At 45.3% G+C, this 17,023-nt stretch overlaps 1 protein-coding gene across 2 annotated transcripts in view; it reads left to right on the forward strand.

Annotated features, from left to right (window-relative positions):
* SMTNL2 (smoothelin like 2) overlaps positions 1 to 17,023 on the forward strand; it is a 330,693-nt gene that overhangs the window by 269,848 nt on the left and 43,822 nt on the right. For both annotated transcript variants that reach the window (XM_085649882.1, XM_085649883.1), the window contains exon 8: positions 3,161 to 3,312. In XM_085649882.1, coding sequence (XP_085506008.1) covers positions 3,161 to 3,312 — 152 coding nt within the window. The remainder of the gene's footprint in view (positions 1 to 3,160; positions 3,313 to 17,023) is intronic.

Here is a 17,023-nt window from a genome sequence, read left to right on the forward strand (position 1 = left end):
AGTGGGTTAAGCAGCAGCAGGAAAGTTTTGTAATGAGATGCTTGTGATTTTGATCGGTTTTTGCATTTTGATTTTATGTGCTACCAACTGGTGAACTGTGGGTGAAAGTTGTAAAAGTGATGCTGCCCGGTGTTATCACCTGGCCAGCGTGTTTACTGCTCTTAGGCGGATGGTCCTCAGTTCAGGCCTCAGCAGGGTGGTGCAGTTACCTCCCTTGTGGAGATCGCCCTTCAGAGTCCTGTAGGGTCATTGACTGTAGGTCTGTCTTCTGTGAGTTTAAGGAGGGTTGGGACAATGCATCAGTTACCAGCATAGAGAATTCACAGGATAAATATAGAAGAAAGACTCCAGGCCGCAGGCTGGTCCCCTGCAATGGATGCTAAGATGTGCACGCAGATTTAATGCTTTTACGCGACAGGAGGTTTTCCATCCTCATTAAATCTATGTGCCTACCATGCTCAGCCTGGCTTTGTTTCCTATAAAATCCACCACTGCTGCACCCTTCTAGTCGATGTGCTGTGTGACAATATAAATAGCTCTTTGTTCTGAGAGGAGCCGGATACATTCACTCAATTTATTGGCAAATTGAAATAACAGGACCTGGCTCCTTAGAAGTGCATGGACGATGACTGGGCAACGGCAGGAACCACGAGGCACACCTAAACGTAAAATAGATTTGAAGGAACCGTCTACGGCAGAGAAAACCAGCACTGGCAAAGCCAATAGGTATGGCTTGCATTGAGTCCTGATTAAAACATTGAGATAGCGTAATACGCTGACAAATGATGTATTATGCAATGTTTGTTTATACTGAGATGAAAAACATTTCATCATGCATTGTAAAGCCAGCACCCCACAGCCGGCAGAATAATACACACGGAACAGCAGAAGCGCGGGGTGTGAGGGAAACGCTTCTCTGTACTTAGCCAAAGCCCCCACTCTAGCTATAGGTTATTGACAACAATAGGTCAATGCCAGCCGTGCTGTTAGGCCAGACCTAGAAAGCGGTTCTTTGTCTAGTCGTGCATCACTAACTATCATTACCAATATGCACTTCAAAATTATCACATGATAATCTGAGCTGTATTATGAATCCATTCTCTGGATCGCCCCTTTAACCAAAAAAACTAAAAAAATTGGCCTAGAAACTATGAGAATGAAAACGCATTTGACACCCACTGAGGCGCACAGATAAAATGCCTTAACTGTGTAGATGCTTGTCTGCAGAGCAGCATGGATGCCAGTCATTGTTGGTTCCTGTGCCATTCATTTGACCACTACTCTGGTTGCCCATGGTTTTTGCCCTTGTTGCCCGTGGTTCCAGAGCTCAAGAAAGCAGCGACAGGAAGTGAACAGAACTCTAAAAGCCCGATTTGCTTGGTGTGGTTTCCACTCCTTTCCCCTTCCTTCACTTATCTACAGCAAACAAATGAAGCTGTTGAGGAACAAGGAGTAGAACTAGGAGGCAACTGGGTGATGTCATCAGTGGTCCAAGGGTGCTTCATGATGTCACATCCGCAGCCATTTGTCATTTAGGTGAATTGACGTCCGTGAGAGCGCAGTGCTGTCCTTCTGCATATCAAGTTGGCACTTTAGTAACCTACGTTCAAAAGGCCTCGATAGCTCTACTGGCAATGAAATGAATGCTTAAGGCCGCGCCACATTTGGAATAACCTTGATAAGATGGCCTTGCAGCTTTATTATTTGGATGGATTGGTTAATATATTAAACCAAGTGATCCGCTGAGGTGGGATTACCTAGAGAAATCGAGACCTTATCACTCCAGATGCATGTATGGATCCTGCCAAGATATTGCAGGGCATCCATGGACCAATCCTTGCCACAGGAAGTGACCTTTTAAAGTAAGGACATTTACTGTATGGTAAATGGGGCAAGGGGATATGCCCCTTGCAGCCACAATCCACTGTGCTAGTTACAGTTTGATCAATTCTTTGAGAATTATGACTTTGTTGGCATGCCTGAACATATTAACAGCAATGATTGATCCATCGATGCCATACTCTGTTCGAACCTATATGGTAGGTAGGCAGCTGGTGGGGGCATGTGCCCTGGATGCCCTGCAAGTTGGTTTCAGCACATTTGGGCAGTGTTGGTTGTGTGGTGTTTATATATTCTCTTGCAGAAACCATGTTTGCACTGTTATCGTACCGGGTGTTAATGTCATAATAGTAAGCGCAGTTACCACTGTGACATCACTTCCTGCTAGCTACAGTGAGCGGCCACTATAGTAAGGGCAGATCATGATGCGATGTACTCACTATTCAAAATGTCACCCCCAGTCGTGCTGTGACGTCGGTGTGCCTGCACTGTGGGCTTTGTCTTTACTTCAGTGTTTTTTTTTTTTTAAATGAAAGTGCATCTTCATTGATTGGCGATTCGGTGAGTGGGTCAATGGGAGAACAAGTAAAATTCGGGATGGATGAACCGTGACTGGTTGTATGAATGGATGAATATGTGGGCGCATGAAGATTAACTCAATGCTTGGACGAGAGGATGGATGGGTGAATGGAGAGATGGATGAATGGGGAGATGGATGAATGGGGAGTGTGTGTGTGGACGAATGAATTGATAAGATGCTCATAGAACGCATGGACGCTCGAGGGACGGGTGCTGATGTTGGCCACGGCCCCATTCGTAGCAGGAGTCCGCCCTCCCTTCCCGCCACTTCAGCTCACGAACGCATCTAGGCACTTACTCACATGTTCATCCTTGCATCAAGCTGTGCATTTTTTTCATCCACCCATTAGCTGATTATCACATTCATCCACTCACCTATCCACACAGAGAAACTAAACATTCACTGAAGAACCTCTCTCAGATCTGACCAAAGCTTGTTTGACACCGCTAATTACATGTATTGGAAAAGCAGGTCAAATTGTTCTGGCCTACTTTTGTTATACATGTAGAGGTTGTATAATAAAAAGCTCGAAAATGTGTGACTGCAAACTCATCTTGATTTTCCCTCATGGATTTAAAAGAGGAAACATGAAGTTTCCTGCCCTCTCATGCCGGAAGTCATCCATTCACACACAGAACCGATGTCACTGTGAACTTGGACCTGTTCATTCAATAACCTTTTACTGAGTGGACCCCTGAGTGGCCTCTCTATATAACCAATCCTTTATTTTTTTATTTACAGAAGATTGATCTCCAGAATTTCTCCTCCAGTTGGAATGATGGGATGGCATTCTGTGCCTTGGTTCATTCCTTCTTCCCGGAAGCGTTCGACTATGACGCCCTTGTTCCAACCAACCATAAGCAGAACTTTGAACTTGCCTTCTCCACGGCTGAGTAAGTACTCATGTTACACTGACTTCGGTTAGAAGGCAGTCAAATGCTAACAGTAATAAATCCAAATGGTTCAACTTTCCATTTTTTGGTTTTTAAAATATTGACAGTGTCTTTTTTTCGATATAAATCCAACATATTTACCCTCCGAACAATGGCCTATAGATGTCTATCTGGGGTGACCACCTCCCTCTAGGTCATTACGGCTGCAGTTTCCAGTCCTGGACTTGTGTGTGATAGCCTAATGCCTTCTGAGTGTTTGGCGTGTTTTGCTTCCATTGAACTAATCCGACTAAGACGCTTGAACCCACTGATGTGTTGGTGAAAAGTTCAGGACGGGAGACAGTGAATGCAATGACTTGGAGCGATGTTGCCACCCTGTGGGTAAATTAGTATGGAAAGGTATGGAAAGAGCACACCAGCAGCAGTAAGCAATAACACCCATTCTGCCAATCCTTTCCTGGATTAGTTTCAGTGTCTTTTAATCCGGAGTGTTAAAATGTTGTCATGACGTCTGAAACCCCCCCAGGAACTTAGCGGTGGCACTTAGAGACTCACAGGGTGGTAGACAGAGGTTAGCATGTAGGTTCAGTCAAGTGCCAGTTGTCACTGGTAAGCTGGGCAGTTGCAGGAAAGGCCCCCTTGTAGCTTGTGGTATCCCTGTATCACAAGTGTTCATACTTATTACCCTTAGAGTCCACGTTTCCTTTTTACCTCTTGGAATGCCCTAACCAGTAGGTTAAAGGTTCCCAGGGCGAACCCTATCCATATTGTCTTCAGCCACACCAAGTTTGGGCTCTGAGGGCTGGGTGTGTATGGAGGCAGTGTAATATGGTAAGCCTGGTGTCCTCCTAGATCTTACACTAAAGTCCAGGTTTAGGAAATCCATGTACCCCCAACAAACTCTGAGACAGAAGCATGGTAAAAATAATGCTAAGCTTTATGCAACCAGCCAGTAGATACACACACATTGCTTTGGCGTTCTGGTTTCTTATTTTGAAATGCACCCCTAAATGTCCTTTAATAAATCCCAGCAGACATGTCAAGAAAGTCTTGACACTGCTGCAGGATCAGACACTGTGATATCAACAAGAGGCTCACTGTGATGGAAGCCGGTCTGCCTTGGGGGACGAAAGAAAGATACAGGCCTGGGTGGTAGCTGCATCTGCTTGTGGCAGGGTTGGCCTCTTTGTAGTTAATCAAGTTCTTGGTTCCAGCCCACAGGCCATCTTGTCAAGAGCACACCACCTCCCTACACAAGGTCTTTTGTCCCTGTCTTGGGAGCAGGTTCACACCTTGTTCACGCCTATTGATATGCTAATTACTGGCTGGCAGAAATGGGAGGACAAAATAAACGTTTAGCTTCCAGGCACTGGTAACTTTTTAACTATTAAGTTACCCTAATATCTAGAAAAAAACTCTAATTTCACAAGTGAATACATTTTTAATAACTATTAAAAATAGTTGCTTAATTATTTTCTAGCTCATACTATTCTTGAGATAGGGTTGTTGTTTTAAATTGCATTCCAGTGTTTTTCCTATGGAACAGCCAGCCTTATACAATTAAATAGCTTTTTAGTGCTAGTCACTGTAAAGACGTGCTTAACATTACACTTTTACATGTCCTACTTTTAAATGTGCTGCCCTTGCCTTATGGACAATAAGGTCTACATAAGGGGTGAGGTGTAAATATTTAAAAGGAAGGTTTAGGCCTTTCAAATTGGGTTACTTTGACGGGGAAAAATTTGCAGTTAAAACATGCATAGCCAGGCTACTGGTGGTAGTTCAGCAGTCATGCATACATTGTCACAGTATTGAATGGCACAATGGGTGCTGCAGTCCACTTGTGACATTTAATTTACAGGTCCTAGGTGCCCCTTGGAACAATATACTAGGGACTTACAGGTTATTTTGATTTGCCAGTAAGAAGTATATCAATGTTACCATGTTGTAAGGAGAGGCACATGTCTTTTACTACTTGTTAGCAGGAGTTTGGTACACAGAATTTTATAACCAGCAACAATAGGGTTCAGCAAAAAGGCAAACAATTTGGGTGACCTTGCAGATGGGGCAAATTTTGTACAGATGTCCAGATGCCATGCTGTCTAACAGGAGAACGGTGGCTACCTGATGTAAAGCCTGCTAGCAATTTAACCAATTACACACAGGGGGGCGGGTGCAGTCAGACACTGGACAGAAATTCATGTTCATCACTTTTCACCATCCCGTTTTGTGCACAATCTGTGCTGTGGTTTGTAGGAGCTATGCCATCTTTGGTGATACTATGACCCAAATAGTCTAATCAACTCATCTCCAATTGTATTTCTCTTTGCTCGACGACCCTTTAACAATGTCTTCTTGTAACTAAATGCAAGAATATAATCAGTATATTACATTGCTTGCATCTTCAAATAGTTTATGAATAGTTATTTTGAATTTGGTAGAGGCGGGTACGGAATACATTTATACTGACATGCTCCTTCTAGTGTTATGAATGATGTAAGCAGTTTAGACTTAAGTACCAACTGATGAAAGGCACTAGTAAGATCTAGTGTGGAAAAGATGTTCGCTCTACCTACCATGTCCTACAGTTTGCCACTGTTTGGTAAAGGGTGACGATCCACCCTTTGAAATTCCTTCAAGTCCCTTAAATCTACACATGATCGTATCTTCTCATTAGGCTTATGCACTACCATTACTGGTAATAGCCACTTCATTTTTTAACCTACCCTGTTTACATCATTTCTTCAGTGCCTTTTTTTACCAACACCAGATCATTTGCATCTTATGTACTTTTGCAGTAGCCCCTTTCTTTAGTATTATGTTGTGGACCAACCTTTTTAACAAACTTTGGTCAGATGAGAATATCTTAGAGGTTTTTTCTCCATTCTACAGCACCATAACTATGAACTTCTAATACTAAATCACTATACCACAACACCTGGTCCGGATGAAGGGGACCTGATGGTCATGATAATTATCATAATCTCATCAGATGGCCAACCCAATAAGCATGGCGCGTCTTAAGCTATTTAAACCTTTTCTTCAGTACCTCCTCATTTAAAATTCTGGTGTAGATGGAAAATATCCTAAAACATTGATAGGTTTGTTGCTGTAACCAGCAAGTTTATAGTCCGGTGGCAGCAACCTTACATCTGGAAACTTTGATCAAAAGTTATCACTGATTACAGTATATTTAGATCTTGATGTGCAATTATGCAAATTTCCTGTCCACCTATTTTTATCATACAAAACTGTGTGTCCTTATTAGTTTAATCAATTTCACATATCTCAAAGCCAAATTCTTTAGGAATTGCACTATTTGCCGGCATCGACTCTTCTTAGATTCTTCCACTTTGCTCACCTTTGTACCATCTGTTATTATTTTAACACACACTCGCATAGCGACCCCAGCCTCAATGTGCCTACAAACAAGCCAATAACGATGGATTAAACCCAGATCTGTGACTGGCGGTGAATGTTTTGCCAATGTGCGTCTTTCCGTCCATTATCATGTGTGTTTTGCTGTTCGCCGTATGTGAGAAGGGTATGCCCAGACGTGAGTCCCGTGCTCACTACGCCACTGGAGTCGAGCTATCCTGGCTGAAGAGGGGTGACACCCCGAAACCGGTCCTAGGATGCTTGATTCCGGTCCAGGGAAGACATGGCTTGGCAGTTGGGGCTGGACTGTTCCCATGAGGCACAGGGTCAAGACTGATTTGCATATGGCCATGTCTGAACTGGGGCGGTGTGGTGAGCAAAAGAACGATGGATTAAACCCAGATCTGTGACTGGGGGTGAATGTTTTGCCAATGTGCATCATTCCGTCCATCAGCTTGTGTGTTTTGCTACATACAAGCCTTAGCATTTTTCATTAAAAAAAAATGCCAAGGAATTCCAATTCTGAGTTGGCAGTTGCCTTCTTGTGTGTTATCGGACTGTTGGAAAGTCTGTATATTAATTTCTTCTCTGCTCCTCATTGATAACTTTCACACCTAAAGTAATCTCCTTAAGTTAGTGTGCTATGGCTAATTTCTTATCAAGATACACTTTATCTACTAACAGTCATTTCAGTTTGGAAAGCTTGTGTTTGTCTGTTTAAATGTCTCCATTAATAGCCTCAATATTTATCTGTCTTTTTTCTTTTACCATTCAAGAGCATGTTTCCTAAGATTCTGTAAAAATATAGTTGGTTTTAGAACGTGTTCCATTGTTCACTATTTAAAAACCTTTTGGTAGACTGATTTTTGAATAGCAAAAACTACTAGCTCAACATAGTTATATGTATAACCATGAACAAACTTTTGAGGAATCTTTCTCTACTCACTAGCTCAAACACGGCAAGCCAAAAGCTCCAGCATGAGGGTGAACAGTAGGAGGCAAAGTGGAAAGCCTTGCCTGTTTCCCCTATTGATATGTATCAACTGTGAGGTGTTCATTTAGCTGCACCTGGGCCATGGGAACCCATAGCCTGCCATTACCTGAATCTGTCCCCCAAGCTAAGTTTCGCCCATATAGGCCAATTTACCCTGTCAAAAGGTTTTCAGCATCCAGGGAGACTATGAAAGCCTTCCTATTAACCTTCTTCCCATAATATATCCTGTTTGAACTGGGTGGATACTTATCCCCTGTAGCCTATGAGAGGCGATTGTTAATATATTTGCATTAATGGGGGGGGTGCTAGAAAGACTAGCCGCAAGATGGCTGCCGCCCTGTGAGGCTCTGAAAGCCAGAGTGGAATATCAAGCATTTATCCTAAGATTTAACAGGCATCGGAGTGTGCCGAGGCGATGCCTATGTTGCTGGCTTCCTGCTGCTTGAGTAAGCCCCAAAAGAGCAGCCGAGGACCTTTGGAAGGATAGATTGCTCAGTCTGCTGCCTGCGGGCTGGTCTCGGCCTGAGCTCCCTACCATGACCTCTCTGTGTCCTGCAATCACAGCTGGGCCAGATTGCGTCTATAGGTGAGGCGAATGGCTGTGGTGCACTCCTGCCTGCCAGTTGCGAGGACAAGTTGGGAGCTGGACGTGGTGAGTGAAGGGAGCCAGGGTTGGACCAGACTACTGGTGGGCTACGTTGCATGCTGATATCCACTGAGGAAGTCTAAAAGGGCCGCTGGGCTGGATCACGGTGGTGGGGAGCTGCGCTGGGCCGCTCCACGAGGCAGGAGACTACCCTTCTCCCCACACAGGGGCAAGGCTGCGAGCGAATGGGATCATCCGCTTTCAGGAATCATGGTCTAGAGAGGGCAGACCACCTGACTGTTGGCAGCCCACATGGAGTGCGGTGCTCCTGTTCTGCCATCCAGACATAGGGGCCTACATGGACCGTGTACGGGCATCTGGGAATTCCTTGATTCAGCCCGTAGCACTGCCTGAGGGGTGTTTACCACTGCTTGAGAGAGAGGATCGATTAACCACCCTGCTGCGGAATGCATGCTGGAAGGCACACCTGATTGAAACGAACACAAGTGACTAAGCCTGTGTCTCCTTCGGAAAGAGATAATTGCCGTCCATATGGCATAAACACCATTCTCTTATTAGTTCATAGTTCGAATCATCTTTGCTCTGGCCTGTTCGTGCCCCTGAGCTTGATGCACTGGGGTGAGGTGAGGCCTGTAAGGTTTATAGGAAAATACCTGCATATAGACAAAGTGCTCCCACTGAAATTACTTGCAGGGACTGTTGGGCTGATAGCTTGGATGGCGGTTGCTCCAAAAAGGTTCCTGCTGAGAATGCAGCCTTCTACTTGTGCCCCCCCCCTACCTCCCCCCCGGTGGAGTGGTGAGACCTGCTTGCAAGAGTTACTGTCTGCAACGCATGAAGCTGAGCAGGACTGCTGCTTGTTCCAGCAGATGCGAGACAAGCCAAGCTCTCCTTTGAAAACCGCAGGCAGACACGAACGACGGACACTCCTCTTCATGACTGCCAACTGAGTCAAGTAGCCGGAGAGGGTTCAGCGTGGGCTGCAGACATCAAAATCATGTTCTTAGACCTTAAGCAGAGCCTTACTGCTATTGATACCAAAATAGCTTTTCTAACAAACCGGTTTGCCCGCCTCAAAGAAAAAGTTCATAAGCACAGCAAACACATACACCAGCTAGAGCTGCGCCAGTCCGAGATGGAGGATGATCACTCTGCAGTGGGTGAGAAGCTACTCCAGATAGAAAAAGGCTAGAAGTGATCATGAATAAAAATAAACATCTTGAAGTCCGATCAAGAAGGAACATCCACATCCTAGGAGTGACAGAATCGACTCTGATGGGTCGCATGGAGGATTATGCAGAGGCAATGCTCCATGAGCTATTTGGTGACACACTCAAAGCATGCCCATTGTGGAATGAGCCAATCGGTTACTTGGTCAGCAGCCTCCTCCTGAGAAGCAGCCACTTCACTACAAAGAAAGGGCAATCTCAATTTTTCCTGATTTCCCCATCCCAGTACAAGTCGAAAGGTTTTACCAGCTCAGCATTTGCTCCAACACGCAGAGGCTAAATACTACTTACTTTACCCAGCTAAGATATGAATAGCAAGACTCATTATTTCACATATCTGAAAGCGGACACTAAGTTATCCAAGACCATCCCTGCACTCAATGAGAGATCACGGATGTCGGACAGTGATGCTGGGACAGGACGTATGAGTGAATTTCATGACACCGACATGTGGAGGAAGCAGCAGACCTGGATAAAGAGATAATCCTACAGGCGCATCTGATGGCCCCCCTGTGTAGGCTCTACTTGTTTGAACCCCTTTACCCCTCAGGCCACCCAGCTGGGCACTGACTGGGGAGAGTTCTGGGCTCCTAGGTTGCCCTACTTGCGATAAGTCCCAAAATGCTTGCATTGACTGTTTGTTTTGGGTATTCCAATGGGAGCGTTATAGAGATTCGGCCTGATTGGTGGGCCAAAGTGTAAGGCGGGTGGTATGTTCTGAGCTTCAAAATATTTATGGCTTTCTGGCTGCCAAATATTTTTCTGTTTCCACCCTTAATAGCCACTTAGAGTGTTTTTGCATGCCTATATGACTGGCAACTGCGGCATTCCGACAAAGCTCCACACGCCATCTGACATAATTGCAGTTTATCAAATGTATAACTTGGAATGTCCGGGATTGGATGCAAGCACGGCTAAAGGCATGATGGCTGGGCGAAAGACCCGCTGCATTTTATTATAATGTGTGAGGGGTTGCTCAAATAATACGCAAAAGCCTACCATGGCACACGCACAGAGTACAGTGCAACCCACTAGGTCAGTATATCCTGCTTTCCGGTGTGCTCCAGGACCACTTCATCAAACTTCTTTCTCTATACGGTCCAAATGTAAACGACCCTGGCTACCTTGCCAAGGTGTGGCAGCTATTCGGGGTCTTTGGGGTGCTTCTATGGGGAGGGGACTTCAGTGTAGTTCTAAATCTGGTGTCAGATAGATTCAGCTATACTAGCTGACCACACCCGAAGGCAGCGGCGCAGTTACAGGTACTTATCAAGGACAATGCTCTTATTGATCTCTGGCGCGCTAGGCACACACGCGCACCACAGAGAGTACCCATATTGCAACTCCATATTGCACATGGTCTCACATCAACTTCTGGCTGGCCACACAGGATATTGATATTTGGACAAAAAATGTTGCTCATCTGCTGAGGAGTCTTTTGGATCGTGCCCCTGTGCTACTCAAAATGGTGTTCACTGGTGGAGGTGCACACACTCGTACATGGCGGCTGCTGGCTCAAGTTCTGCACGATCAGGTATTCAGGAAGGAGGTTAGATCAGCTATTGTGAAATATTTTTAATTTAATGAGCGCTCTGTGACATCGCGTGGGCCCCTGTGGAAGGCCTTTAAAGTTGTGATAAGGGGAACATGCATAGCAAAACAGGCGGGGTGCTAAGTGTTTTGTGTGAAGAACTGACACTATTCGAGAAGGAGCAGGGAAGAGGTGTGGCGCCGCGACCAGGGCGACTGACGCTGGACGCTGGGGGATCACGGTTCGATCCCCGGCTCTGGCGGCAGGGGTCTGGCCAGCACTATGCGACTCTGGGCAATAACTCGCTTAATCTTCCCAACGGCCCCCTGCCGAGATACCCCTTCGGGGGTTATTCGTGCACTATACAAGTACTGGATTTACATTTTAGAGAAGGAGTTACAAGAATTAGAGCACCAGTGTTTTTTAAACCTGCAGCACATCCACACTGGTGTTTATCTGCGGCAAACTGAGTTCGAGGTAGCGGCACATAGGGAGAGACACTATCTAGGGAAAGAGGCCCAAGCTAGGCGATTTGGTTGATGGAGTAGGCAAAACTCCAGCCAATATGGTGCACAAACCATGGGTGAGTGATTTCTTTGCTGCAATACAGAACAAGCAATCTAATGAACATTTGTCTACAATTCAGAGAGAAATTTCCACTTTCTTCTCTTCCCTGTATGTGACAAGGAGCTCCACCACCGGACCCTGACTTGTACTTTGACTCCCTACCGCTGCTGTGCCTCGAGGAGGGCCATAGGCATTTCTTAGATGAACCTTTCTCAACAGAGGAGATGATCCGAGTTTTCTCTGCACTGCCTGGGGATGAGGCACCGGGCCTGGGTGGGCTCACTGCTGCCTTTTATAAAGAATCTGTGCATTTCTTAGCTCCACACCTATTCGCTATATATAAATGTGTCTCTCAATGCTGGCGGTCTTCCCCTTACCCTACGGGAAGGTTTGATAGTGATGATACTTGAACCAGATAAGGAACCTCAGCGATGTGAGTCATACTGACCCTTATTGATGAATAATATTGACCACAAAGTCCCTGCCAAATTAATTGCTTCGTGACTTCTTCCGCTACTGCCATCCATTGTTATACCAGACCAAGTAGAGTTTGTTCTGAGCAGGTCCACAGCCCACAATCTGTGTTTCTTCTTCTCTCTACTCCTCACTCTAGACCATGGCGTCATCGCTGTGGCAGTGTTTTTAGATGCCACTGAGGCATTGGATTCACTCGAATGGCCCTACCTCTTCGCCCTGCTATCACACATTTGAATGAGTCCCAAGTTTCTGAAATTAATCTGCCTCTTGTACGGCCAGCCAGGGGCCTGATTGAGAGTTAATGGAACAATCACCCCCCAGTGTCAAAGTGTACCTGACCGGGCAGCCACATCTCCTATTTTATTTACCTAAGCCATGGAGCTACTTGTGGCCTGAGTGCCGCAACATCACGTGAACTGTGGCCTGGCGTTTGTGCCCTGTAGAATTATTGTCTCCATGTACGCAGACGACGTCAGCCTGTATGTAAGCGAGCCAAAGGTCAATTTGGACTCTCTTATCTAGGAGATCACCAGATTCAGATGTATTTCCATGATCATGATAAACTAGGCCAAAATCTGTATTATTCCTTCTGACGAAGGTCACCTCAGAGTTCCCACTAATGTGGTTAAGAGAGCCAGTAAGGTATCTTGGGGTTTGGCTTAGCAGGGACCTCTATGAGGTAGGAAAGGTCAACTACGGTAGTCTAATGACCTGGCTTGATGAGCGGTTGCAAAGCAGGAGCAACCTTCCGCTATCCCTGACTGGGAAGTTAGCGATTGCGGGGATGGTGATCTCCCGAAGTTTCTCTATTTGTTCATAAACCTGCCTCTCCCCCTCATAGTGCATTTCGACACCAGCTTCGCTAGTGCCTGATCACACTGGCACAAGCAGGGGGACAACCCAGAATTGCATGGGAACTGATGACGCTCCAGTCGAACGAGCAGGGCTTAGATCTGTATCACTATAGTGCTCGGGCACAGATTGTGCTCTACTGGCTTTACCCCACACTGTTCTTTGCCCCCACCACCCCTGAGCATGATAGCATGGCATACTGTCCCCTGCAGATGGCACTTTATCTAGCCTCCAGGCATCCACAGGCCTTGGTGGACACACTTGCGTGTACTGCATCTGCATGGAATGAGCTCCGTAGGCGGACCTAATTGGATTGCCTGTGTACTCCCTTGTTGCCAATTATTGGGCACCTCTCTCTCCTGATTACCAGTAATAGGCTGCGACACCTGCGTCTGACTTCCATGGGCGCTTTGTATCCAGATGGTACTTTCACTGAACCGCAACCTCCTGAGATGTGTCCTTGACAAGTTCACATATTATCAAATTCTGGCAGATATCAGGAGGATACACGGTTCCTTCCCAGAAGCCCCACCTATGCTTCTGGTACTGGAGGAGACTCTCACAAATCCCTCTCCAGTCAGATTGATCATGAGGCTTTGCTATAGGTATACAGAAAACTATGCTGGTACGTGTTCCAGTCATAGGCATGCATGCGACACTGACCTGGAGACCACCCCCCTCACTGACTAGCAGTGGAAGTATTGCTTCACCCACTCTTGCACACACTCCCCTAACTATAGACTGTGCCTAATACACTTCAAATTCCTACATAAGCTCTAACACACCCCCAGAAGCATGTATAAAATAGGATTAATTGATTATGTGCTCTGCATACGCTGTGCCTTGTGCTGAGTTTTCTCATCTGCTTGGAACTGTCCTTGGGTGTGGAACTTCTGGAGCACAGTTTTTAATGCACTTGAGGAGATTACTGGGCACCCTTTGGAGTGCTCGATGTGAGGGATGTCCCCAAGGATGTGCAAGTTAACAGCTCTTCTCCTTTTGGCCAAGCGCTGCGTGGTGATTCATAGGGGCAGACACCCAGCACTGCAAAGGGCCAGATGGCTCAGAGATACAGCTTATTGTCAGGAACACTTGACCGTCTATTGGGAGTTAATGCCCATGAGTCCCACCCCAAGGATATAGGGACACCACTGGAGTTTTTTCACTTGCCACCCAAACTGGTGTGGAGGAAACTGCGGCTTTCCTTGGTGAGGCTTGTCTGTAAGACCACAAGCAGAATCGCTTCGGGCTGTCTGAGTGGCCAGTTTGACCATTGAGTGTTGTGTAACAGGCTGGTGTCCAAGTATTTGGCAAATCAACTGACCTGATACGTACTTTTCTCTTTTGAGTGGCTCCTCCCCCCCCCCCTTTTTTGTTTGTTTTTAGAGCTTAGTCCCAATACTCCTCTCCCCTTAATTGTTGTCATTTATGGATTTTATGCTCTTGTGCCATAGCACTAACACCGCCAAGTTTGGTGCCACAATGTGACTGCTTGATTTTAACTGCTGGTATTGCACAAGATTGTGTACTGTTTATTTCACTTGCTTGAAAATTCAATATATATATATATATATATATATATATATATATATCATTTGCATCAATATTCAGCAAAGTGAAACACCTATAGAAGACATAGAATATGGCAGATTCTCTAGCTGTAGGATCCATGAAAGGGTGGATTTAGCCATTGAGGTCTTTTTAGAGCTGTTATCCACAACTTTAGCGGAGACCTGAAGGAGCTAGTGTAGCAACCAGGCCCCAACTGTTTTATAAACACACAGGAGCATGGAACTTTTGAGGGATGGAGGCCTGCAATAGCCATGAGAAATTCCTCTATTATAATAGTTTGCTCTAGAGGCTTCCTTTAAATGATCCTCGAGGCATGCATTATCAATCAGCAGGAGCGTACATTCGTCTGTGAGATTTTTGGAGGGCGGGGGGGGGGGGTAAACCTCAAATACTCCAACTAAAAAAGCAGTGGAGCACAGGGTTACTGGCCATGGTTCTGGATGGACTGTTCCCTTGAGGAGCAGGGTCACTACTGATTTGCATTAGGTGGGAGTGTGTGGTTGATTTAGAGTTTACTGGATAGGGCACTCCCCCTGTCCACCGAGCTTAATTTCTGCCCACCTGATTTTGAGATGAGCAGTCTGCAAGCTTTACGACATCAGAGTAAAATTTTACTCTGTGTTTAAAACACCCTTTGCCGTTGGAGCTAAGCCATCCGCCCGATGAGACTGTAAGAAAGGGGGGGAAAAAAAAGAACAGCCCCCCCACTAGGCCATGGGAGTTCACTCCCATGGTGTGGGGGTCATAAGTTCTTTATTTTTCAAAACAAACTCCTAGTTTAGGTTTTAGAGTTTGTTGTTCAAAAATGAGAAACTTTGGAAAAATCTGACGTCCAGTCTCAAAGTTTGACGAAGTAATCCAAGTAACTTTTCATACATCGACAGAAAGTACCATGTTGGTTGTTCCGACCGATATATAGAAATACCTGCGGGGCTAGTGGGTATCTCTAAATTGTTCAGGGAGTAAAGGCAGAGTGGCTGATGTAAAGTTCTCTGTCACCCTGTTTGCCATAACTCTGTCCAACTAACCCTAAATCAGGCTCTTTGTTTAGATCAGCACAGTGGGCGAAAAATTATTTGGAATGCTACCCCATGTGATTGCCAGTGATTAGACTATTTATATGCTGTTGTGCCCTACACCAGTAGACACAGGTAACCATTTGAGTTTCGAAGTCTTCTTTATTAGGTTCATGTCCAAGTAACAACCATCTTAACTCCAGCCAGCTCTGGTCAAGTACCAGCTCCACCAGGAGCAGCCTGCCCAGCTGCTCAGCCAATCTCCAACTGTCACCACTCATCCACTCAGGCACCCAGGCATTCCACGCATCAGTCACACCAACATTCCATAACCAGTTCACACTCTGGCTGAGCAGCTAGGAGGACCTAGGCTGTTTAACATGTAAATACAATATACAGAATATAACATTATCCATTTCCTTTAAATAAAAAACAAAACTTCAAGAGAAGAACTATGCACAATAAAGCAGAAATGTTCCAAACTGAGGGATGCATCGTATAGCAAAACATCACAAGAGTGTGAACAATAAAAAACAAAGGATGTATAAAATACAACATAAGTATCAATATCCCCCCCCATCCTCCCCCATGAACAATTATTCCAACATTTAGTAACGTAAACACAATGTAACATCATGTAGAGTGAAGCAAAGTGCAACCCACCCTGCAACACCAATCCCAACTGCAAGGGAACAAACACATTTATGGTAAAGAGACCCATGGAAACTGTGTATGGGGATAACACCCTTAAAACACACCCTAAACAGGGTTGTACCTTTGTACATGCAAGTGGGGTTAACACCCACAACCCAACCCTGCGTAAGGGTCTACGCCAAAACATGTACCTTTGTACATGGGAAAATTCCCATAAGCCAACCTTGTGTAAGGTTAAAAATAAAAACTGGGTGTAATAGAACACACCCATATGTCTACCTCCAAATAGAGGTCACTAACTGGGACTCAAACCCAACCCCATCCCATCCTCGTTGCCAAAATAATGTTGTGCCTTACACCAGTAGACACAGGTAGCCATGTTGAGTTTCCAAGTCTTCTTTATTAGTTCCATGTCCAAGTAACAACAATCTTAACTCCAGCCAGCTCTGGTCAACTACCAGCTCCACCAGGAGCAGCCTTCCCAACAGCCCTTCTCCAACTGTCACCACTCATCCACTCGGAAACCCAGGCATTCCACGCATCTGTCACACCAATATTCCATAACCAATTCACACTGTGGCTGAGATATAACAAATGCATTAGTCCAATAACCATTTGGGTGTTTGCCGGTAGTATGACTGAAACCTGAGACTGGCACAGCTTTCCAAGCCTACTACTGCCAATGTTTGTGAATTCCAAAAAGTAGTACATTTGCAACCATTCAGGGAATACACACAAGTGCAGATTTACTAGTTTTTGGTAAACTGATCACCATATAAATTTAAGTTCCTGATACAAAAATGAACCAGTAAAAACCACTTAGTGAAATTAGAA

Source organism: Triturus cristatus, chromosome 3_2 (genome assembly GCF_964204655.1).
Source record: "Triturus cristatus chromosome 3_2, aTriCri1.1, whole genome shotgun sequence".
Classification (NCBI taxonomy): domain Eukaryota; kingdom Metazoa; phylum Chordata; class Amphibia; order Caudata; family Salamandridae; genus Triturus; species Triturus cristatus.